General features: G+C 49.7%; 1 protein-coding gene across 4 annotated transcripts in view; it reads right to left on the reverse strand.

The window, feature by feature from the left end:
- RIMS4 (regulating synaptic membrane exocytosis 4) overlaps positions 1–18,831 on the reverse strand; it is a 57,618-nt gene extending 38,787 nt beyond the window's left edge. For 2 of the 4 annotated variants that reach the window (XM_012467256.3, XM_012467255.3), the window contains exon 1: positions 17,294–17,656. In XM_012467256.3, the coding sequence (XP_012322679.1) occupies positions 17,294–17,390 (97 nt within the window). In that variant the 5' untranslated portion in view covers positions 17,391–17,656. Of the gene's footprint in view, positions 1–2,087; positions 2,122–17,293; positions 17,657–18,812 lie in introns of those variants that run through there. The other 2 variants (XM_064382466.1, XM_012467257.2) reach the window with 2 other exon arrangements.
- Positions 18,832–23,343: the final 4,512 nt, after the last annotated feature.

Raw genomic sequence — 23,343 nt, forward strand, 5'->3', positions numbered from 1 at the left:
CTTTCCTTCTGGGCTGAGAGAGTCCTGGTCCTTTTTAGCACCAAAACTTAAGTACCGAGCACACTGAGGCAGGCCAGTGAATATTTGTTGACTGCATAAAGAATGCTGTAAAATATGATCAAGGGCAGTGCTGAGCGGTGGGTAGGTTCACAGACTCAAGCAACAGGCAGGTCTGTGTTTGAACTTATTATTGAATGGTCCTGGGCCAAAGATGGGTCTGTCCTTTCTGAGCTTTAGTTTCCTTGCCTGTACAGTGGGTATAACAATGGTACACCCCTCATAGTCTGACGTTTCAATAAGATAATCCAGGTAAAGTGTTCAGAATACCTGGCACACATGAAACAATAAATATTACTATCATAATGAAAATGATCATTACAAATGTAAAATGACTAGATGGCTATCTCTGGAAACCAGAGTGTCAGCACTTTCCCTTCAGATCTGGTTCAGGTCTGTGGGGTCAGATGAACTCCTGGACAGAGTGCTTCTTGCACAAAAATGCCTGACTGAGAAGGGGCACAAGCAGAGGTACAGCCTGTTTTCCCTTGCCCAGCTGTGTACCCTGCTGGCACTGAAGAAAGGGGAAGCTTGTTCTGATTCATCCTCCTAGAGGAGGTAGCGTTTTTAAAATCCTACCACCAGGGTGAGGGTAGGGAGAGACATGCCTTCCTCTAACTTGCATAAGGGTGCCATATAAGTGCTGTGCCTGGACCAGGGCCCTCGTTATGGGACCATGAGGGGAAGGGACACCCTGCACTGTGCTCACTCTCAGTTCTAAGGATGACGTAAAGTCCCCTCCAAGATTATGGGGCCCAGGGCAGGAGTACAAAAGGAAGACCTCATACTTTTTCTAAATATGTAAAAGTTATAAATCAGGCTATTAAATAAAATATGTCCTATCCTTTCATTCTGACAGATATGTCTTCATAATGACCTTCAAGGCCAGGACAGTTCAAATTTAGAATCCTCCTAGTGCCACAGATGAATGTGGAGTGGGGAGGGAGCCTGCCCTCAGCCATGGCCCACCCTTTCTCCCTCTGTTCCCATATCCAGAGGGCCCACTCTGGACATCTGTGCTGGCTGTCACCTCCACAAACAGTACCTTCAGGGCCACCCCCAGGATACTAGTAAGGGGTGCATCCACCCTCAGGAGAATGAAGCCAGAGAAGGGGTCTAGACAGACCCTGAAAGCTGACTCAGGGCCATTTGGGCAAGGAATTTCAGGGTCCCCATGTCTAGAACAAGCCTAGAAGGAAGAGTCCAGGTGGGTAATATTCCCTTCACTCAATAAGAGTGAAGCCAGAGGCCTGGCTGGAGGAGGGTCAGAGAATATCCCAGTAATGCTGGTGACCCCAGATCAGGGCCCTCCTTGCCCTGGTCTAAAGGTAGAAATGAAGGCCAGGCAGGTGGCTTATACTTGTAATCCCAGTGTACTGGGAGACCAAGGTGAGAGGATCACTTCAGCCCAAGAGTTCTAGACCAGCCTGGGCAACATAGAAAGACCCTGACTCTGCAAAATTAAAATTAGCTGGGCATGGTGGCATGTACCTATAGTCCTAGCTTTTTTGGAGGCTGAGGCAGGAGGATCAGTTGAGCCCAAGACTTTGAGGCTTCAGTGAGCCATGATTGCGCCAGTGCACTCCAAGCCTGGATAACAGAGTAAGACCTTGTCTCTAAAAGTAAAGGCAGGAGCAAGACAGTATCCAATTCTACCACCAGCCAGGTCTGATATTCACCAAATGGGTCATGAGAAAACTCACAAGAGATTTATATGGGGTGATTCCTTTGGGGATTGTGGTCTCCAATTTTTACCAAAACCTTTCACAAATCAACAGATGTGCCAACCACCTGGGGGTGAGGTAGGCATAAAGCTTCTCTCGCTTTCCTCCCCGGCAAGGCTCAGATTGAGGAGTCGCATCTAGGTCCAGTCCTAGCCTGGGCCTTTTCTGGGGCTGGAGACATTCGGACCCGACTCCCAATTCCTGGCCGAGGTTGAGGTCGCCAACCATTCAAACTTAGCCTTTAACTAAAGAGTGGTTTTCCTTTATTTTTTTATTTTAATTTTTTTTGAAGACTTAGACATTTACCTCTGGAGAGAAATTATGGGCTTCATGAGTTCTTGACAAAGAGCTTCGTTCCCGAAATGTAAAGCCGGCATTTTAAATTTGGTTCTTATTCACTGCTGGAAAGTATTAGAATGAAGATTACAAATTTAATAATGTAACACAGCAGGAACTGGCCCGGCCTTGTCTCCAGGAGAGTAATTTGTTCCTGCCTTCAAACCGGCACTTCCCAGCCTCCCAGAATCACCAGACCAGCCTGGTGACACACTGCTGACTTTTTTGTCTCTTGCGTACTGGCCCACACAGCCAGCCCAGACACCAGGAGATATCACTACCCTGACCTGAGAACCAGGGGTAGATGGTCAGATCTGTCTGGAGAGAGCTATTATAACCAAAGGGAGCCATCTCTGGGCCTCTTGGCTTCACTCCCTGCCTCCGGCCAGAGAGGTCTTTAAAGATTTGCAAACCCCAAATCTGAGTTTGTCACATCCCTGCTAAAAATCCATGAGGGGTTCCAACTGACCTTATGTTCAAGCCCAAGAGCCTCCCCTTTAAAGACCTACTATCATCTAGTTCTGCTACCGCAACAACCCTTTCCCTGGGCTTTCAAAAGACTATGACCCATTCCTGCCTCAGGGCCCTTGCATAGCTGCTAATACTTACCAGAGCTAACATTTATTGAGTACTAACTATATACCACGCACTGTGCTAAGGGCTTCATAGGTGTCCTCTCACCCCTACCCCATGAGGTAGGCAATGGAGCCAAGTGGTGACGCTCCAGGGCCCAAATAGTTGGACTTGAATCCTGCCTTGGAGCCTGTGTGATCTTGGACAACTTACCTAACGTCTCTGTGCCTCAGTTTCCTCATCTATAAGATAGGGATAGCCCCCAAAATGACCTCACAGAGTAGTTTTGGGGCTCGAATGAGTGAATGGAAGTGGTGTCAGAACACAAGGGGTGCCATGTAAGCCATGTTACTTATCTTTATCCACCTCTTACAGAGAGAAACAGAAGCACCACCAAGTGAAAAACAATGTGTACAGGTCACGTAGCAGCTAAGGAGAGTATGCTCTCCAGACTCTGAAGCTCTTAATTTTTACCATAATATGCCCATTGTAGAAAATCTGGAAAATACAAAAAAAGCACACAAACTAGAAAGCAAAAGCTACCCATAATTCTGTCATGCAGAAGCAATTATAGTTATTTCCATCTGTGGGGAGAGGGGAGCGGGAGGGAGAGAGACAGCCACACAGAGAGTCCAGGATTCCATCCCCCTTCCCATCACTACCAAGTCTGTTCGCAGCATCCTGTCTCACTCCCCCTACCCCCAACCCTGCCTTCACTTGGCCAGTGCTACTCACACCTCAGGTCTCAGCTGAGCTGCCACCCTCCCTGTGGCCCCCACCCAACATGTCAGTTCTCCCTGCTATGGCCTTTCCCAGCACCCTGTACTTGTCTTACATGACTCTTATTACAGGCACGATCAGATTATTAGTTGCTCCTTCAAGCTGTGTAATGTCCAACACCTCCCCATACCCCAGGAACCAGAATGTAAAGACTGGATTGCCTTAGGTCACCAGAACAGAGCTTGGCCATGAGCAACCATTGGAGGAAGAAAGAAAGAAACAGAGTGGGGAAGGGAGGGGCTTGGGATTCAACTCTGCCTTTCCCAAATCAGTGTCCCCTAGGTGGGATGCAGATGGGAATCACACAGTGCCTGCCCTGCAGGGGCTCACAGTGTGACAGTAAAAAAGTGAAAAGCCAGGCTGTGCATGCACTGGAGAGGGAGAAAGCAAAGCACCACAGGGACTCCCAGGAATGGTCACCTCCACCCTAGAGAAGACGGGTATGCTTCCTGGAGGAGGTGACCCTGGAGCCCCAGAGAAGGAGACATCAGGTGTCCCAGCTGAGGAAATGGCCCAAGTAGAGGCATGGAGGGAGAAAACTCAAACAAGACTGTCGAATATGAAGAAGCTGGTTTTTGCCTAGAAGTAACAAATGCTTGGAAGAGCTAGAAATCTGGCTCTATATATTTGTTTTTGGTGGTCATCCTGTGCCTTTCTAGTACATTCTCCAAATAAACAAGCCATGACCCTGAGCTGGAATGAGCAATGCTGTCACTCCTCACCTCATAACCCCTTGTCCTGGCCTAGTCTCCTATTGCCAGCACCTGCATTTCTCTGCCTGAGGGCTACCACCCGTGGCAAGCTGGAAAAAAGCAGGCAATAACCAACTCTCTGATCTGCCCTAGCAGCTATTAACCAATGACTAATGGGAACTGCTGTATAAATACCCCAGCTCCCTCATTCCCGGGTGGGATAACTAAAGTGCACGTTCTACCCCAGGAGTCTGCAAACTATGGGTCTCAGACTAAATCCATCTTGCTGTCTGTTTTTATAAATAAAGTTTTATCAGAATACAACTCACCCATTCATTTACATATTGTCTGAGGCTGCTTTCTCACTACAACTTCATGATTGAGCAGTTGCAACAGGGACCGTACTGCCTGCAAAGACTAAAATATCTACTGTCTGGCCCTTTACAGAAGCAGCTTGCTGAGTTCTGTGCTACAATGTCTCCCCAGAAGTCCCCATCAAGACTAAACTCCAGTTGCCCTCACTCCGGGGTAATCTGCCTGATAACACACAGTCTCCTGACTCTCCTGACTTCTTTCTCTGCCCCACTTTCTCACTCCCATCCTGGGGTTTCATCTATCACCTTTGTGAACCATAGGAAGCATGTAAAATTCTATTAGACTGCTTCCACTAATAAAAATGGCAGTTTCAGGTGGTTTGCCCTAATACTTATACTTGATTCCTTGTGTCAGGCTCTGCTTCTGGGAAAAACCAAACTAGGACAGCAGGGTGTTATCATGCCCATTTTACAGACAAGCCCTAATTTAAAGCTGTTCCCTGCAAACACATTGTCTCCTCAGCAAAGGCAGAGGTCAGCCTTGGTTTGAGATCCCTCCGGCATTCCCCAGTCAGAGCCTTGCCATGTATCTTTGACATATGCAGTATCATTAAAACAGCCGTAGGTTACCTGCTGCTTATAGCTGTGAACCTGTTCATCTAATGAAGAAATCAGAGTTCAAAGAGGAGAATGACTTGCCCAGGGTCAGTTGGCAAACTGGCAGAAATGAGATCTCAAACCCAGGTTTCCTTATGACAAATCCAGGGCTCATCCCCTGACAAATCAACTACCCCTTCGGCTTTCACCTCAGGCTGCCTAGTAGGGCTTCTGCCCACCTCTCTGGATACAGGGCCAACTTTCCATGAGGATCATATGGGCTCAAATATATTAAAATGCTGTGTCAGACACAAAGGACTTTATGTTTGCAAGGTACAAAGTAGAAAGTCAGGACAGACACCCTCCAAAGACGGAAAGAGGCCCACAGAGAAGCACAAATCCACACATATATTCATGACAAACATTAACTATAGTATAGAAAGCTGGAAAGAACACAAGTGTTGAAAAAGGCCTGTGTTTGAAGCCCTGTCCTGTCCCTCACTAGCTGTGTGACCTTGGCCAAGTCAGAAGTCTATCCAGAGGCTCCATTTCTCCAAATGGCCTAATGTAATGACTGTGCCCACCTTGTGGACCATGGAGAGGGTGACCTGAAGTAAGGGTTGGACATTACTCAGCACAGAGCTGGGCACACCCACTCTCCCAACTCTGTAGTCAGGGGTTCCCAGACAGTGGGTGAGTGGACCCTACTGGTGTCCTGGCCAGATTCCCTGTGCCAAGCAGGTCCCCCATCACTCAGCTGCCGTGAGTATCTGCTGGTGCCAGCTCACAACTGTCCCATGTTTGGACAACTGCCCTTAGCTCATAGGAGCTGCCTTGCCCCAATAGTTATGCCCTCGGGGTCTACCCTGCTATACAAGTACCGCAGGCTAGTCAACCTTGCCGTGCCATCCATTCTCCAGAGCTCCCCAGGATCTGGCTGAGGTTAGACTGCAGCCGATTGCACAGGTCTGGCTGCTTCTGTTCCTGCCCCATGCTGTGTCTCCCGTTCACTCTTATGCAGGTTTCACCTACCAGCACTCCCACAGTCTATCACTCACAAAAATCCATGTCTCAAGCTAAGACAGTAGGAACAGGAATGAAGAGTTCTCCCATTTTTCTGTATTCTTTACAAATTTAAGCAACTTCCGGGAAGAGTACAGAGAAGGTACATGTTAAATTCTCCCTTGAGCTGGACGTGGTGGCTCATGCCAGTAATCCCAGCATTTTGGGAGGTTGAGGCAGGTGGATCACCTGAGGTCAGGAGTTTGAGACAAGCCTGGCCAACATGGTGAAACTCCATATCTCTACTAAAAATACAAAAATTAGCCGGCATGGTGGCATGCACCTGTAGTCCCAGCTACTCAGGAGGCTGAGGCAGATGAATTGCATGAACCCAGGAGGCACAGGTTACAGCGACCTGAGATCATGCCATTGCACTCCAGCCTGGGTGACAGAGTAAGACTCCATCTCAGAAAAAAAAAATCCTCCCTTGCTAGAGGCACACACCTGACTCCCTTCAGGACCCAGCCACCCAGTTTGGGGGTCCCTCTGCTAGGACTTAGCATGCCCAGTAGAAGCTGGGCACAAATGGCAGTTTCCTGAGGCCAGATGGCTTGGGGGTGGCTTGGCCCGGGTTTGGGTGGGCCCCAGAGGCACCTGGTCCAGTCTTGGTGTTGGGCCCAGGCTGATGAAAGATGTTTCTCAAGACATTTGCTGAGGAACTAATTAATTTTCATTAGAGGACCCAGTTAGTGACACATCTTTCCACCCACTCTCAGGGTGACTCTAGGTGGCACTTACTAGGGAGGGATACTGAGTGCTGGAGATGAAGGGAGCAGACTTGAGGCCTCAGGTGCGATGGGGTCCATGATGGTCATTTGGGGTGCCTCGGGGTAGGGGGAGAGGCCCTGAGGTGTGTGTCCAGAAACATCAGTGCCACAGGCCTGCTTGAGGCTTCAGGCCAACTGAGATTGCTCTCTGGGCCTCAACTAAGATAGCCACAGTAGACGATCTCAGAGGACTTTTAGCTAAAATAATGACAGCTAACACTCTTAACACACTTTTACTGTGTACCAGGCTCTCTACAAATATTTATTCATCTAATCCTCCTGACACCTTTGAGGCAGGAAGGGGCCATTATAGGCCCACTTTACAGATGAGGAAACAGGCTCAGGGAGGTTAAGTGACTTGCTCAGAGTCACAAAGCCAATAAGCGGCAGAGTCAAGATTGAAACCCAGGTTATCTGGCTGTGGAGCTTGTTACTTCCACCATGCTATACTGCCTAGTACAACCCAACTTCTCTGGAACTCTCACAGTGCCTGGCACAGGGATGGGCACCGCCATAAGTGCTTAATAAGAATTTGAAAACAGGAAAATAAGAAAAAAACTGGTAGTCTAAAGGAGTGTGATGGTGGCTTGTGGGAGTGGGACTGGATAGCTGAGTGGGAGGGAGATGCCATTTCCTTGGATGTCCTCTGGTGCTGTTCAGCTTTTTTACTATGCACCTACATAGCATAAAGCATTGCGAAAGCTGACAACAGCGCATGTACCAAGGACGGGGCAGGAGGATCAGAAGACAGAGGTGCCCAAGACACTTGCCACTGGATATTTTTCATGTGTTTAAAATGTTGTAGCATCTGCATCTATTACCTAATCCAAAAAAAATACTACTTTAAAAATTATCTAAGGACCAATCAACAAAAGATCAGCTAGAGAGAAACTGGCAGGAAGGGGTACTCGCAGGATGAAAAACAACCATCTAGGGGCTACCGCAGAGTCGGGGGAGACAAAGGAGGAGCTGGGGGGCCTGGATAAGTGCCCTCCCTTCTCTGGGAGACTATGGGTATACCTAAACTAAGCCCACCAGACTCTCACTCTGCAGACAGGGATACTGAGGCCCAAAGAGACAAAGAACAGTGGGTGTAGGAGACTCAGAGATGAACGAAGTCCTTCTCTCTTTACTCCTAATGCAGCCTTTTGGGCTCCACTGTGCACACAGTTACACCACATACCTACAGCAGAGCGAGGAGGCCCGATGCCAGCTGTGCGCTGCCCCATCCCACCCTTCCTCCACCCAGATGTGCATATCGCATCACTTTCAGGAAGTCTACAGAAACAGGAAAGGCAGCAGCTTCCATCTCTTGGATGCCTTCTATGTGTTGTACATACATTCTCTAGAATTCTCACAAGGTATCTCTAATTCCATCTTGCAAAGGACAGGCTGAGGCCTAGATCAGTTACATACCACAGTCACAATGCACAGCTAGAAAGGGCCAGAGACACAAACCCAGGTCTTTGGGCCTCCCAAGTCGGCTCATTTTTGCTAGCCCAAGCCACCCCTCACAGAGGGTATTTCCCATCAGTTTAGGACAAGTCCCACCTGGAAACTATTTTTAAGTGCCTTTGTCTTCAGATTCTGAGTTGTATGGGCTGAGTGAGAATCTCATCACATCGTAAGGTTGGTCCCCTGCCTCCAACCTGAGCTAGACCCCAATCTTCCCTAGAAAATTACCAGGGACCCCTTTCTTAGAAACATCTAAATAAATTGACTCAGTAAACTCCCTCGGTAGCATTTCTCAGCACTTTGCCCCCTTTACATCGATGATTCCTTTGATTTACTTCTTCCCAGTAGAGGCCTGTCCTCAAATGAACTTCCTGGTTTTAACACATAGCCCTCCCTTTTCCCAATGCAGAAAAGGGACCATGTCCTGTTCTCTCCGGACAAAAAAGGAGCTAGACCTGAATCCTCAGAATTCCCAGAGCTGCCTGGGTCCAATATCCCATGAAATGATATTATGGCCTGATGCATTGCTCATTTTGACTCATTTATCATTTGTACAAATGACTTCCTAGAGGCTTTATGAGGGCCTACGTGTTAAACCCGGTGCAACACAGGCAGCAGCTGAGACTCATTTGGATCACAGACTCTGTGACAGAAACAAGAGGGCCTGAAGATCATACCTGGGACTGAATTTGGTACTCAATGTCCCAGCATCTAAGACATCGGGAGCCAGGAGACATCCCATGTTGTCAAGACCCCTTCAGTTCTCTCCATCCTTTTCCTCCAACCCAGTGGTTCTCAAGGTAGGGTCCCTGGATCAGCAGCATCTGTATTTGCATCACCTGGGAACCTGTTAGCAACGAGATTCTCAAGTCCCGCCCCGCCCCCAAACTAAATGAGAGACTCTGGATGGGTCCAGCAGTCTGTGTTAAGAAGCCCTCCAGAGGATTCTGAGGCTCATTCAAGTTTGGCGGCCCTGCTCTAACCCCTTAAAACTGACAACACACACACTGTGACAACTGCAGCCACTACCAATGACTGGGAACCTACTATGTGCAAGGGTTAAACACACACTCTCATTCATTAATCCTCATAGCAAAGGACACCTTATTCCACTCATCCAGCTCTGCACTAGGTGTGTTTGTGCTTGATGTCATTTACTCCTCACTAGAACCCTCTGAAGTATTTACTATTATTATGCCCCATTTTACAGATGAGGACATTGAACCCCAGAGGGTTGAAGCAACTTGCCCATAGTCATACAATTTAGAAGTGGCAGTCAAGATGAAAATTCAGATCTTCCAGATTCCAAAGCTGTGTTCTTTCTGTCCATCCATGGATGTTCCCCAGGGTCTCTCACACCTACATCAGCCTGGTCAGGTGAGATTCGAACAGGGGCAGAGGGAGGCAGGTGAGTATAAAGAATCCAGCCTGGACTCCACAGTGCCTTCCAGCTACAATGTGAAAGGAAGCCACGTCATGTATTTAAAGGCACAGCCATCTGTGCCTAAGGAACATAAAAGACAGGGATTCAGAAGGCATGAGTTCTTGGCCTCTCTAACTTCATCCACCTGGGGGCCCTTTCTTTTCCTTCTTTGGACCTCAGTTCCCACACTGGATAATCTTTATCATCTACAAGGTTGGGATAATCTGCCCCTTCTCTGATCTAATCTAACCACACTGGTCTCCTTTCTATTCCCTAAAACTCAAACTCGTACTGACCTCAGGGCCTTTGCACAGCTATTTCCTCTGCCTGGAACACTCTTCTTCCTCATATTCCCATTGCTGGCTCTTTGTCATTTAGGCTTTATCTCAAATGTCACCTCCTTAGCCTTCCCTGACTACCTTACTTAACATTATATCCTATCCCATCATCATTCCATTTTCATCCCACTTAACAGAACCTGAAATTATTTATTTAATTGGTTATCTATTTATTGTCTGTTTTCCCCACCCTACAATATAACTCCCTGAGAGCAGAAACCATGTCTGACTTGTTCCTCAATATATCCCTAGAATCCTAGCACCTAGAACATTGTTTAACACTGAGAAGCTAATTAAAGACTAGCTGAATGAATAAATACCAGAAAAGAAAAGGTGGACTCAAAGGTTAGAGTTCTGGATCCTTAACATGTGACCTTGGCAAGCCAGTCCGCCTCTCTGAGCCTTAGTTTCCCTCCTTGCTTAATAAGGAAATGGGTTAGATGCTCTCCAAGGGTCCTTCCAAGACTGGAAGTCTTGGAAAGCCAGACCTGGAAGCAGCCCAGCTGGTCCATCCAGACAAGGCAGCTGGCCAGGGTCCCGGCAGCAGCTGCCCTCTCCCCACTCCCATCCACATCCCTGCCCAGCCACACCGTCATCTCACTCCCCCGTCGCAGAAACTGTTAATGAAGTGCGCACTGCTAAATGCAGTTACAATTACGGGGGCTAAGAATAAGGCACTGACATCAGCCTCCTCAGTTTCCGAGTGAATCAGAAGGGGAGGGGGGAGGAAGAAGAAAAGGGGAGGGGGGATGGAGCGCTGGAGCTGTCAAGTGGAAATAGCACAGCGTTAAATATAATCCAGCATTGGCCTACATCAGTCTGGAGAGGCAGGTGATGGCTTGGCCCCCAGGGCCAGGGCAGACAACTGGATTCTTCAAGGAGGCCAGGCAGCCACACCAGCTGAGGACCAACTGTGATAAGTATCATCCAGGAACCGATGGCCAGGAAGGCACTCCAATGGGCAGGTGGATTGTAGCAGGGTGGTGGGCCCTGGTAGAGAACATCACACCCAGGCCTTTGTCACCTGCTGTTCCGACAGCACAAGCACAGCCCCAGGAGCTTACACAGTCCTGTCCCACCCAGGATCTCATTTCATGCACAGAAGCAGAAGACAGCCTAGAGTCAAACACACCTAGGTTTGAATTGCCACCCTATAGCCTAAGAAAGTCATTAATTCAACTGCTCTGAGCTGCCTGGCTTTCCTCATCTGCAAAATGGGTACATCTGCAACAGCAGCTACCCCTTCAGGTTGCCATAGGATTCAGTGAGATCACAGAAAGCACTGAGCATGACCAAGCAAGCCCATCAATCATTTTATTTTTATAATCCTGAGAGATGCTTGAACAAAAATAATTAACCCTTTTTTTTCCAGATGAGGCTCAGGAAGGTTAAGAGACTTGCTTGAGGTCACAGAACCAGAGCAGATTCAAATCCAAGCCCAGTTATCTTTCTAGTACATAGAGGCAGTGGAACTGACGCGGATCACGGAATTGGGGAAGGTTTATAGTGGGGGAGATACTGCACCCTTTTGAGCACATTCACCAAAAGTGGCACCTTTCCAGCAATTTTTAAAAGGCATGCTGAAATGATGGTTGTTAGAGCCATAATGAAAAGACACAGAGGAGGCAAAGTAGAGTAGAAAGAAGTCCCTGAGACAGGCGAGAGGGTCGGCTGAGGGTGAAGGCTTCCTTCTATTCTCGCTCTCCTCTGTACCTCTGCCTGCACCCTTACTCAGCCTTCAATTAGAATTGGCTCTGCCTCTGGTTCTAGGGGTTAGGAAGGAGGGAGGCAGAGTTGCATCCTGAAAAGGAAACAAGGTAGATGGACCTCTCTTTCCATTCCCACCAAACAGAACCAGGTGGGTCTATGGCAGCTGCAAACTCAGGAAGCTTGAGCCAGGAGTCTGGGAGCTTGGGGATAGAGAAGCGGGTGCCTAAGGGAGAGAGAAAATAAAGAAAGAGCTTTGATAGCACCAGAGCCGACCTGCAGACCAATGATCTGTATAATGGGGTAAGGGTGACCCCTCATGCACCTGATTTTTCTGAGATCATTCTTTCAGGATAATTTGATTAAAACAAAGTGGTTTGGGCTGGGGATAATTTGTTTCAGGATAATTTGATTAAAACAAAGTGGTTTGGGCTGGCCATGGTGGCTCATGCTTGTAACCCTAGCACTTTGGGAGGCCAAGACGGGAGGATCATTGAGTTCAGGAGTTTGAGACCAGCCTGGACAATGTGGCGAAACCCTATCTCTACAAAAAAAGAATAACAAAATTAGCCAGGTGTGGTGGTGCTTGCCTCTAGTCCCAGCTACTTGGGAGGCTGAAGTGAGAGGATCAGGTGAGCCTGGGAGGCAGAGGTTGCAGCGAGCTGAGATGGCACCACTGCACCCCAGCCTGGGTGACAGAGTGAGACTCTGCCTCAAAATAAAAATAAAATAAAATAAAGTGGTTTGTGTCCACACTCTCACCCCACTCCTCAACTTGAACTATGGGAACAACTGGTTCAATTCTCCATCATGCTTCAATTATCCAAATCTAGAAGAGTCCTGCCCAGCTCCGAAAACATTAAGAAAATGGGAAGGGGGGTGTGGTGAGGAAGAAGAGGGAGAGGAAGTGTCCTGCCCTGGAGGGTTAGGGTGGGAGTGGAGGCTTCAAAGCCTCAACCTCATGCCTGCACGTGGTCCTGATCATGAAGGATATTTTAAGGCCTCCTCCCTCACCCACCCAGCCAGCCTCCTTCTATGGCTGAAGGATTCATTCCCACCATCTTAGAGGGAAGGGGTGAGACAGCAGGACATTTTGTTTCCCAGAAAAAGCTCAGGTCAAATTTCAAGGACAAAAGTTAGCACTTGGTCTGGGAAAGAAAACTCTGCCAAGTGGAATAAAGGGGGAGGGGGAGAACTCCAGTGAGGTCATTCCAGGTCCCTGGGGGTGCGGGGAGGAATTGGAACTCTGATTCTCCCTGCCAGGATCTGTCTGGCAGGATAATGGGTATCGCTGCCTCACAACCCAGAAGTACTCAGACCACCCCCTACATTTCTCCTCTGTCCAAAAATGGGGAGTGGGGTGCTGTGGTACTAGTTTTTGGGTCCCATCCACTATCCCACCCGACCCCCAGCCCAACAGACTTGGTCTGAGTGGAAGAGGGTGGTGCCAGGAAGGGCTTTCCAGCCCAGAGATGTGGCCCAAACCGCTAGGAGAGGGACCGGTAGCGGGCTGTTGTTGCCATGGCAACTTCCTCCCTGCGCTGGATCGAAGCTTCCATCCTATGGGCAAATCAGAGCTGGCTGCTCCAGCTTCTCCGCCCTTCTCCCGGGTGGGAGGGGGAGAACTGGACGCTGAAATCACTTGGACAGGCTCAGGAACACCATGCTCAATTCCAGACCCTGATGTAACAACCCCCTTTGGCATCTGCTGGAAACTAGAGACACCCTAGCTCCTCAGCTAGGCCCCAAGGCAGAGTGTCAGGGTTGGGACTGTAGATGTGACTGGTGCAAACGAAGTGGTCAGGAAGAGCAGGGAAACAGTGGCTGAAATCCTCCCTAACCTCTTGATTGGCAGGCAAGTCCCCTAAATCCCTATGTTTAAGCCACTTCAAAGAAGGAAGGCCCGGCTCTATCTTAATAATTATAACAATGCAATAAGATTAGTCTGTTAAAATTATAAAGCTAACATTTGAGAATCAGCATTCTCTGCTCCCCAAACCCACAGATTCTTTTCTACGGTCACTTTCAGAAACAACTCTTTCTCTGTACTAAGACCTTTGCACAGCACAAACAGCATACATAATAGCTGATTAAAAGCATAGATGCTTGGGTCAGATTGCCCAAGTTCAAAGCTTCACTCCTTCACTTCCTGGCTGAGTGACCTTGAAGGAATTACTATGTCTGTGCCTCAGTTTTCTCATCTGAAAATGGGGATGTTAACAGGTTAGCAGTTTTACTGGCTTGCAATGAGGAATGAGTTAATATATTTAAAATGCCTGAGAACATGTCTTGCACAAAGGTAGTCATTTGTAAAATGTTAACCCTATGCAGTCCATGTTATTATTTTTCTTCTTCCTCACAGATACGAAACTGAGACCACATATCTAACTTCTCCTCAATTACAAACCCAGTGCCAACAAGGCTGGGCAACAAAACACATACACAAAAACACCCCTAGGGACATGCTTCCCTAAAGCCCTGGCATCCTTGTGAAAGAGGGCAAAAGAAGCATTGCAAGAAATAGGTTCAAAGTGCATGAAGGAAGAAACCCCTGGAGAGGAATTCTGTAAACCAGTAAGGATCAGCATCCTGGGCCCAAGGGTGGCTGAGGAAGGGGCAGCTTCAAGTGCCCACCCCAATGGCTAAGGCTCCCAAGTCCAAATTGGGAATGTGCTCTGCCCCAGTTGAGGCTAATGAGAAAAAGGCTCCTTCTCACACCATTTCTCAGGAAACTAGCAAAAGGGTGGCAACTAAACACTGAAGATAGCTCTAGCTCAGTCTGGCTGGAAAAAGATGCATTCGACATGAGTTGGAAGCTGCAAGAAAGGGGAGGCTCCTAGATGAGCCGGAGGCCTGTCAGGGACACACTTCTGAGAAGGAGCCAGCAGAGACAGACAGGCATTAAGAGGGCCAGGGGAGGGAGGAGAGAAGAGGCAAGTGGAGCCATGCCCACGTCCAGTATGGAAGAGACCGTTTAGAAATCAGTTCATCGCAGTGCTGCTCTAAAAGAATAAATCCAAAACGCTTCTTTTAGGAGAAAATTAATGATTTTAAGGAGAACAAGAGAAATAAAGCACCAAGACAATGCTGCTACTTCCGACTTTCACCAGACATTAATTATTCTTCCGGAAATGAAAGTTGACTCTCTCCCTCCCCCTCCCAAATTTGAAGCATCCCTCAAGAACAGAGAGCACAAGATGCCCAAACCAAACTCTTGGCCGCCAGCAGCGCCCCCAAGCCTCTTCACCTGGGAACCATTTTCTACATGGTGAGGTCTGGATTTCTTAAAAATCCTCTTTCAGAGGGAGGGCTACTGGTTTACTGAAAAGAGAACCATAAACTTGATTTTAGTCTCAGCTCTGTGGCTGCCTCACTAGATGACCTTGGATTATACACCCCCCGCCCCCGCAATTCCAGGGCTTCAGTCACACACATACAAATACACTCACACAAATACACACACACCCCATCCATTTGGGGGCAAAAAGGGGATAGACAAGATGATTTCTAGGTCTCTTCCAAGTGAAACGCTAAAGAATTTCAAGAAGCCCACTGGAAAAAAAATATGAGTGGACCTTCAAAAATATCACTAATACTGCATGAAGTTATCTGTTCTGACTTAAGTGAAACCAGAGCAAATTGCCTGCAGCCTGCAATAACCAAGGTGTTTGACCCATGACACAGAGCATGACTTTGAAGAAAAACTAAACTGTTCCTGCCTTCCTATGCTCCTACAAACACATGCTCCTGCCCATCTTGGCTCTTGAGACCCAAGTGGCCTGCTGACCACTCTACTGTGTTAGGGAGCCCCCTACTCCTTCCCACCTTGCCTTCTCCAGAATAATAATACAACCTTCCTCAGCTACATCAAGGGGGAAGTTAAACCTCTGAGCCTCTGTTTTTTTTTTTTCCCCCTGTAAAATGGTGATTGTAAAAATGGTAAAATGTCTCTGCCGTAACCATTTTTACCCTTACCCCCATCCCCAGCTCCAGGTCAATAGAAAGCCAGGTCTATTGGGGATCTGCCTCACCTATCCCCATTCATTTACCAGCCAACAAATTCTTCTGGAGAACGGGCGGGAAGACATGAGCACCGCTTCATCCCATGCTGGAACCCTGGTGGCCAGTTTGACCAGACAAGGGTCCCCAAAGACTAAGTCTAAACCTGGGCCCAAGAACTTCCTAAAACCGTAGGCTACGTTTTGTGGATGGTGCATACATGTACTTTGGGAGAGACAGTCCATGTTTTCTTCAGAGATTTGAAAGTGCCCATGAAACCATTTTGCTCCTCCAGCACATACACTCCTCTGTTTTGTCCCCTCATTGAATTCAAATACTCTTGGATATTCAGCTCACAAAACACTGAACACCCTCACACTATACATACACCTTGCATCTATACAACGATCCCCATTTCAGAGATGAGGAAATCCAGGCTCAGGGGTGGCATGACTTGCCCAAGGTCACAGCTAATGAGTAGAGAATGAAGACTGGAATCTGATTCTGATTCCCAACCTGGCATTCTTTGGGGAGCTCTGACCCAAGCCCTCTAGCTACCTCACCTGTTGATGGATTCCCTTCCTCATCCCAGAACCAAATCTGGAGCCCTCATGTTCCCTCTGCCGGGTCCCAGGGCCCCAAAGAGTAGGTTTTCCTACAGCTCCCCACCCCTCGCTCTGGCTGAGGTTGTGCGCAGGCCTGGGAAGAGGAGGTTCAAGCCGCTGGATGGTGCCGGCTTCAGCCCACCGAGAAAGGCGACTCCAGGGACAAGAGCACCTGAGGTCAGGGGCACACACCAGCGGGCGCGCAAGTGTAGAGTTGGCGCCGCCCTACACCTCTTTCCGGGAAGAGAGGGGAGGATAGGCCGGTCACCTGGCCGGTTCCCCTCCATCTGCCCCAGGCGTAAAAGAAGCAGGAGTCTGGAGCCCAAGCCCATCGGGGAAGGAAAGGAGAGACAAATGGGGGCGCTCAAGGCCTCTGGCACCGGGCAGAGATCCTCTGGATGCGGCCAAGACAAAGATGGAGTGGTAAGGTCTGCGCGCCACCTCCAATGGCGGGGGGCGCGTCGGAGCCCTAGGGGTGGGACAGCCAAAGCCCCAGGCTTGAAGACCGGGCACATTCGGGAGACTCAGGGAGGGTGGCAGGTCGGATCCAGGGACGAGGCAGGGGGCATCCAATAGGCACAGGTGAGGAGGCAGAGCTGGGTCCTGGCGACCCAAAGGGCCCACCTGCGGGAAAGGTGAATGCAGACGATCTCGGGGTACCTGGAGGAGAAGGCCAGAAGACAGCGCATCCTGGAGACCCTGGGGTCCCGTGAGTGCCGAAGGAGACCCTAGGGGCGCCTTCCCAGGCGGTTGGGGGTGGGGAGGAGAGCGTGGCCACCTCTAAGAGCGCACGGGTCGGGGAGGGGGCCTCGGGACCTGGATCCCGGGACACCCCCGGGGTCTGGGGGCGGGCCGCTCGCTTACCTGCGTCCTCGTCGTCGAAGGAGTTCATGCACGGGAAGTAGATGGCTAGCGCCTCGAAGGAGGCTGACAGACTGAGGCGGCTCTGCGAGCGCTCCATGCCCGCGCCGGCGCCGGGCGCCTCGGCCGCGGCGGCGGCGGCGGCGGCGGGCGGCTTGGGCAGCTTGGCCGCCCCATTCTTGACGCGGAGTACGGCGCGAGGCGTGGTGGCGGCGGCCCGGGGCCGGGCCGGGGCTCCGCTGTGGGGCTGGCGGTCGCGGCGGGGCCGGCGGGCGGGCCAGGAGCTGGCGGCGCGCGGAGCCCGAGGCGCGCTGTGCTCCGGGCGGCGGCGGCTGTGGCGGCGGCGGTGGCGGCGCAGCGCGCTCTGGCCCGCGGCGCCCCTCGCCGGCCGCGCGGGGCGGGCTCGGAGCGGCGCCGCAGCCAATCCGCGCAGCCGGGGGAGGGGGCGCCACCGCGGGGCGTGGGAGCCGAGAGGGTGCGGGCTGCTGCCCCTCTTCGCGGTCCCCGGCCCGGCAGGTCTGCGCTGGGAGGCAGGCGCGGGGCGAGGTTGGCTGGGCCCTGGTCCGAGGGCCGTCCCCCGACCCCGCCGCGGCCCCCACCCTCAGCCCGCGGACTCGCCCAGAGGCCGGCGTCCAGTCCCTCACCCAGATAGGCCTCACCCTGAGACACGGGCGCGCTCGGAGGGGACGCCCTCAGAGGGTCCCGTCCAGGCCGGTTAGCACTCGGCCTCCCACACAGAGACCCTCAGCTTCACACCTGCACCTACAGAGAAGCTCAAACAGGCACCTACACCTACACATTGACTTTGCAGCATGCCCCGCAGACACCCGGACAGATACACCCACAGGCCCACCCCCTCACACACGCGGGGACAGACACGTCCACGGACACACGCAGACTCACGCAGAGACCTGCAGACACGCTCAGGGAGGTAGGCAGGACACCCCTGGTGCCCGGCCTCCCACATGGGGAGACTCTCAGATGCCACAAAACCCCAGAAAAGTTCAGATAGGCATACACAGTCTCACGCATTCACACTTACCCACAGACACCCTAGAAATCATACACACACTCATACACTCAGATGAACACACAAGTCAGACCCAGCACACACTCTATGTCGCGTCCCCCGTGACCACCTCAGCACTGTCAAACGCTCTGACATGGCCAGATGCACAGACTGTCACCCTTGGACACATTAAGTAGCGCACACATGCCAAGACACAGCCACACAGACTCCATCCCTCCCAGCGTGGTGCATCCTGACTGATGCACTGACACCCTCAGACTCAGGCACAGTGAGACACACTCTGCAGGCTCACACTCACAGACTCTCCCATTATTACCCTCGACCCCCCGCAGTCCTCAGACACACATGGGCTCAGACACTTGCAGCCCCAGGACAGAGACGAGCAGAATCCAAAACCCACGCTCCATTCCCTGCGTGTGACCTGGGACATGATGGTCCCTGCCCACCTAATTGGGCCCCAGATGCCAAAGAAATTCCCAGCTGCTCACATACCTCTTTATGAAGCCATCTGGTGACATGGAAACAGTTCAGGCCTCAGAAAGAGAAAGCCCAGAGTTTGAATCTCAGCTGCAGTGCTGTCTTTCTGGGTGGCCTATGGCAAAATCCTTTACCTCACAGGTCTTGTTTCTCATCTGTACAATGGGGACAGGAACCTTCCATCTTGGACAGTTGTGAAGCGTCTGTAAGATAACACAGGTGTTTGTTTTCTATTGCTGCCTAACAAATCAAGTGGCTTAAAAACACCAATCTAATGGTTTGTGATCCTATAGGTTCAGAAGTCTGGGTAGCCCCAGCTCGGTTCTCTGCTTAGGGCCTCACAAGGTATTGGCCAGACTGGGCTCTTCTCTGCAGGCTCTGGAGAAGAGTCCACTTCCAGGATCATCCAGGTTGTTGGCAGGATTCAGTTCCTTGTGGTTGCAGAACTAAGGTTCCTTGCTGGCTGTCAGTCAGAAGTCGATCTCAGCTCCTAGAAGTAGCTTTCTGGTCCTTACACATGGCCCCCTCCACCTTCAAGGCCAGCCTCAGGATGTCAAGCCCTTCTCATCCTTCAGTAGAATCTTTCTACCTTGCCTTCTGCTTACTGACCTGAGAAACTCTGCTTTTAAAGATCTCATGTGGCTGGGCGTGGTGGCTCATGCTTGTAATCTCAGCACTTTGGGAGGCTGAGGCGGGTGGATCATGAGGTCAGAAGTTTGAGACCAGCTTGAACAACATGGTAAAACCATGTCTCTACTAAAAAATACAAAAATTAGCCAGGTGTGGTGGTGTGTGCCTGTAATCCCAGCTAATCAGGAAGCTGGTGTAGGAGAATCGCTTGAACCCAAGAGGCAGAGGTTGCAGTGAGCTGAGATCGTGCCATTTCACTCCAGCCTGGGTAACAGAGTGAGACGCCATCTCAAAAAACAACAACAACAACAACAACAACAACAACAACAAAACTCATGTGATTAGAGGTCAGATCCACTTGCATGATGTCCCTTTGACGTATAATGTTAATATAATCATGGTAGCAATTTCTGATCGTGGTCACAGTTTCCACCCACACTCACACAAGGGCAGGCTCATACAAGGGATTATACAAGGGCGAGGATCACTGGAGTTATTCTGACACATCTGCCCATCACAGTATGCAAAACATCTAGCACAGTGCTGGCCTTCAGCAGGTGCTCTTGAGCTCTAGCCCCTTCCCAGGGAGCAGCCTTAGACTTTGAGGCAGCCTGGTGTCATGGTTAAGAGGGCTGGTATCATTATCCCCACCTTGGTCAGTGGCAGCTCCATTTTTCCACTTGTTCAGATCAGAAATCTTACATACTTAACTCCTCTCTCACACACACCACATTTATCCACCAGCATCTCCTGTCATTTCTATACACAAAATATAACCAGAAACTGACCACTTCTCTACTTAAAACCCTCCCATCTCACAGTCAAAGTCCAAGTTCTACAAGGTCCTAACTTCTTTGGCTGTGCCACCCCTCTGTCCTCGTGCCCAGGACACCCCGGTGGCTCACTTGGCTTCAGAACCTCTGTTCTGCTGTTCCTGCTGCCTGAAGCCCTCTCCCTTGCAGAGGGAGCATAGCTCACTCACAGATCTCTGCCCCAATATCACCTTCCTTCTGAAGTCTTCCCTCACCACTCTTTATGTAGTAGCAAAACCCCTCTCTGAAATGCCAAATCCTCTCTACTCTGCTTTATTTTTCTCTGTAGCCCTCATCACCATCTGACACGTTTCATATATGTGTGTGTGTGGTACATGAATCTATACGGACACACACATATGTATGTACATGTGTGTATATATGTGTATGTGTTTGGATATATATATACACACACACACACAATACACACATTTTTTTCTTGTTTATTTGTTTATTGTCTCTTTCTCCCCCTCCCCAGAGCCCAGAAGGATTCCTGGCAAAAAGTTGGTGTTCAGTAAATAGTTGTTGATTGAATGCATAAACTCTCACACCAGCCTTAGGAAGGAAGGAGATGCATTTTCTTCACATCTTCTCCCCATTTTACAAATGAAGAACTGAGGCTTACAGAGGGGAATAGACTTACTCAAGGTCACAGCGAGTGGGTGTCTGGTCAAAAATGGTGGGTGAGTCCAGGCGTAGTGGCTCACACCAGTAATCCTAGCACTTTGGGAGGCCGAGGCGGGTGGATCACATGACTTCAGGAGTTCGAGACCAGCCTGACCAACATGGCGAAACCTCGTCTCTACTAAAAATACAAAGATTAGGCAGGTGTGGTGGTGGGCACCTGTAATCCCAGCTACTTGGGAGACTGAGGCAGGAGAATCGCTTGAACTCAGGAGGTCGAGGTTGCAGTGAGCCGAGATCTCGCCACTGCACTCCAGCCTGGGCAACAGAGCAAAAACTCCATCTCAAAAAAAAAAAAAATGGTGGGTGGGAATCTAACCCAGCATAAGGAGATGGAAGAAGTCTTCCCTGAGGATGTGATGTTTAAGCTGAAAATAGCACCTCCTATGTGCCTGGACTTCTTGGTGTGATTTCTCCTTTCTTGGTTAGCTCGTGCCTAAAATTCCATCAATAGGGTTTGGGGCTGTAAGTGTAAATCATTACCCTTTGTAAATATGTAATGTTTTCCCATGGGAAATTTAAGTGGTCAGCCACTTACACCTGAGTATGAATAATGCATAATAAGAACAAGTTTGGGGGTGGAGAGGGATGCTTGAGAATATGAATGAGGGAAATGGTGGATGTGGAACCAGAGAAGGAAGGGATGGAAAACCAGAGACAAACCTCCAGGTTGGACTTCACAGTCCAGTGAGATGGAGGAGGCCGAGAACCGGGCAGCTCGGCGGAGTGGAGTGGAAGAAGCATTGCCTGACTTGGGTTTAAACGTCTGTCCTTGTTTTATTTATGTGACCTTGGGTAAGTTCCCTCAAGGTTCTCATCAAAAAATGAGAATAATAGGCCAGGCACAGTGATTCACACCTGTAATCCCAGCACTTTGGGAAGCTGAGGCAGGAGGATTACTTGAGGTCAGTAGTTTGAGACCAGCCTGGCCAACATGGCAAAACCCTGTCTCTGCTAAGAATAAAAAAATTCCCCAGGCATGGTGGTGCACGCCTGTAACCCCAGCTACCCGGGAGGCTGAGGCACAAGAATTGCTTGAACCTGGGAGGCAGAGGTTGGAGTGAGCTGAGAGCATGCCACTGCACTCCAGCCTGGGTGACAGAGTAAGACTCTGTCTCCAAAAAAAAAAGAATAATTAACACTTCTTTGCACAATCGTGGTGGAGATTGGATGTATAGAGCGTGTCGCATATAATAGGTACTTGATAGATACATTTGTTGAATGTAAGTTCCAAATGCTCACTTTTGTACCCAGCTCTACAAATACAGGGATGAATAAAACAGACCTGGTCTCTGCCTTCATGAAGCTTATTGTTTGGTAATGTTAAACAAATAATTATGACAATAATTATTTAATTACTGCCTTATCTAATAGTCACATAATAATAATAACTTGAATTGCAATTGTGATAAGTGCCATAAAAAGATATGTATCTATATACTGTGTGTGTGTGTGTGTGTGTGTGTGTGTGTGTGTTTGATATAGGGTGAGATGGGGTCTTGCTATGTTGCCTAGGCTGGTCTTAAACTCCCAGCCTCAAGCAATCCTCCAGTCGTGGCCTCCCAAAGTGGGTAGGATTATAGGCATGTGCCCCCATGCCCAGCCCAGTACCTATATACTTTGCAGTGCATGTGTGTACATGTGTGTGCAGCTGCCAGTGGGTGGAGAATCTGACCCAGCATGAGGGGATGGAAAAAGGGTCCACTGAGGATGTTGAAAATGGTACTTCCTATGTGCCTGGACTGTTCTTGTCCCCGTTCTTAGTCAAACTTGTTCTTGGAACAAATTTTACTTATTTATATCAGTAAGTAATCCAAGTCACTGCCCTCACATTTGCATTCTAAAATAACTCTGGGGCCGGATGCTGTGGCTCATGCCTGTAATCCCAGCACTTTGGGAGGCCAAGGTGGATGGGTCACCTGAGGTCAGGAGTTTGAGACCAGCCTGGCCAATGTGGTAAAACCCTGTCTCTACTAAAATTACAAAAATTTGCTGGGCATGGTAGCAGGCGCTTGTAATCCCAGCTGCTCGGTGGAAGCTGAGACAGGAGAATCACTTGAACCTGGGAGGCCGAGGTTGCAGTGTGCCAGGACTGCACCACTGCACTCCATCCTAAGGGATAGAGCAAGACTCTGTCTCCAAAAAAATAAAATAAAATAACTCTAAGGGTGCTCTGGGAGGGATGGATTTGAGTGAATTCAGAGACTTGCCCTGCCTCTTCTCTTCAGATCTTCAGGTAAGTCCTGATTTGAACCAAAAAGCCATTGCTTGGTTTTTTGCCTCCTAGCAGAGGAAGATGGCTGAGAAAGGATGTGCTGGTGGAAAGCTGAAGTGGAGGAGGTTGAGGGACCGAGGGTCCTAAGGCCAGGTAGGAGGCCATGGCTGTGGGAGGCTGAGACATGGATGGCAGGTAACAAGGC

This window comes from Aotus nancymaae, unplaced genomic scaffold (assembly GCF_030222135.1).
Source record: "Aotus nancymaae isolate 86718 unplaced genomic scaffold, 86718_ANA_hifiasm-v0.15.2.pri h1tg000029l, whole genome shotgun sequence".
Classification (NCBI taxonomy): Eukaryota; Metazoa; Chordata; class Mammalia; order Primates; family Aotidae; genus Aotus; species Aotus nancymaae.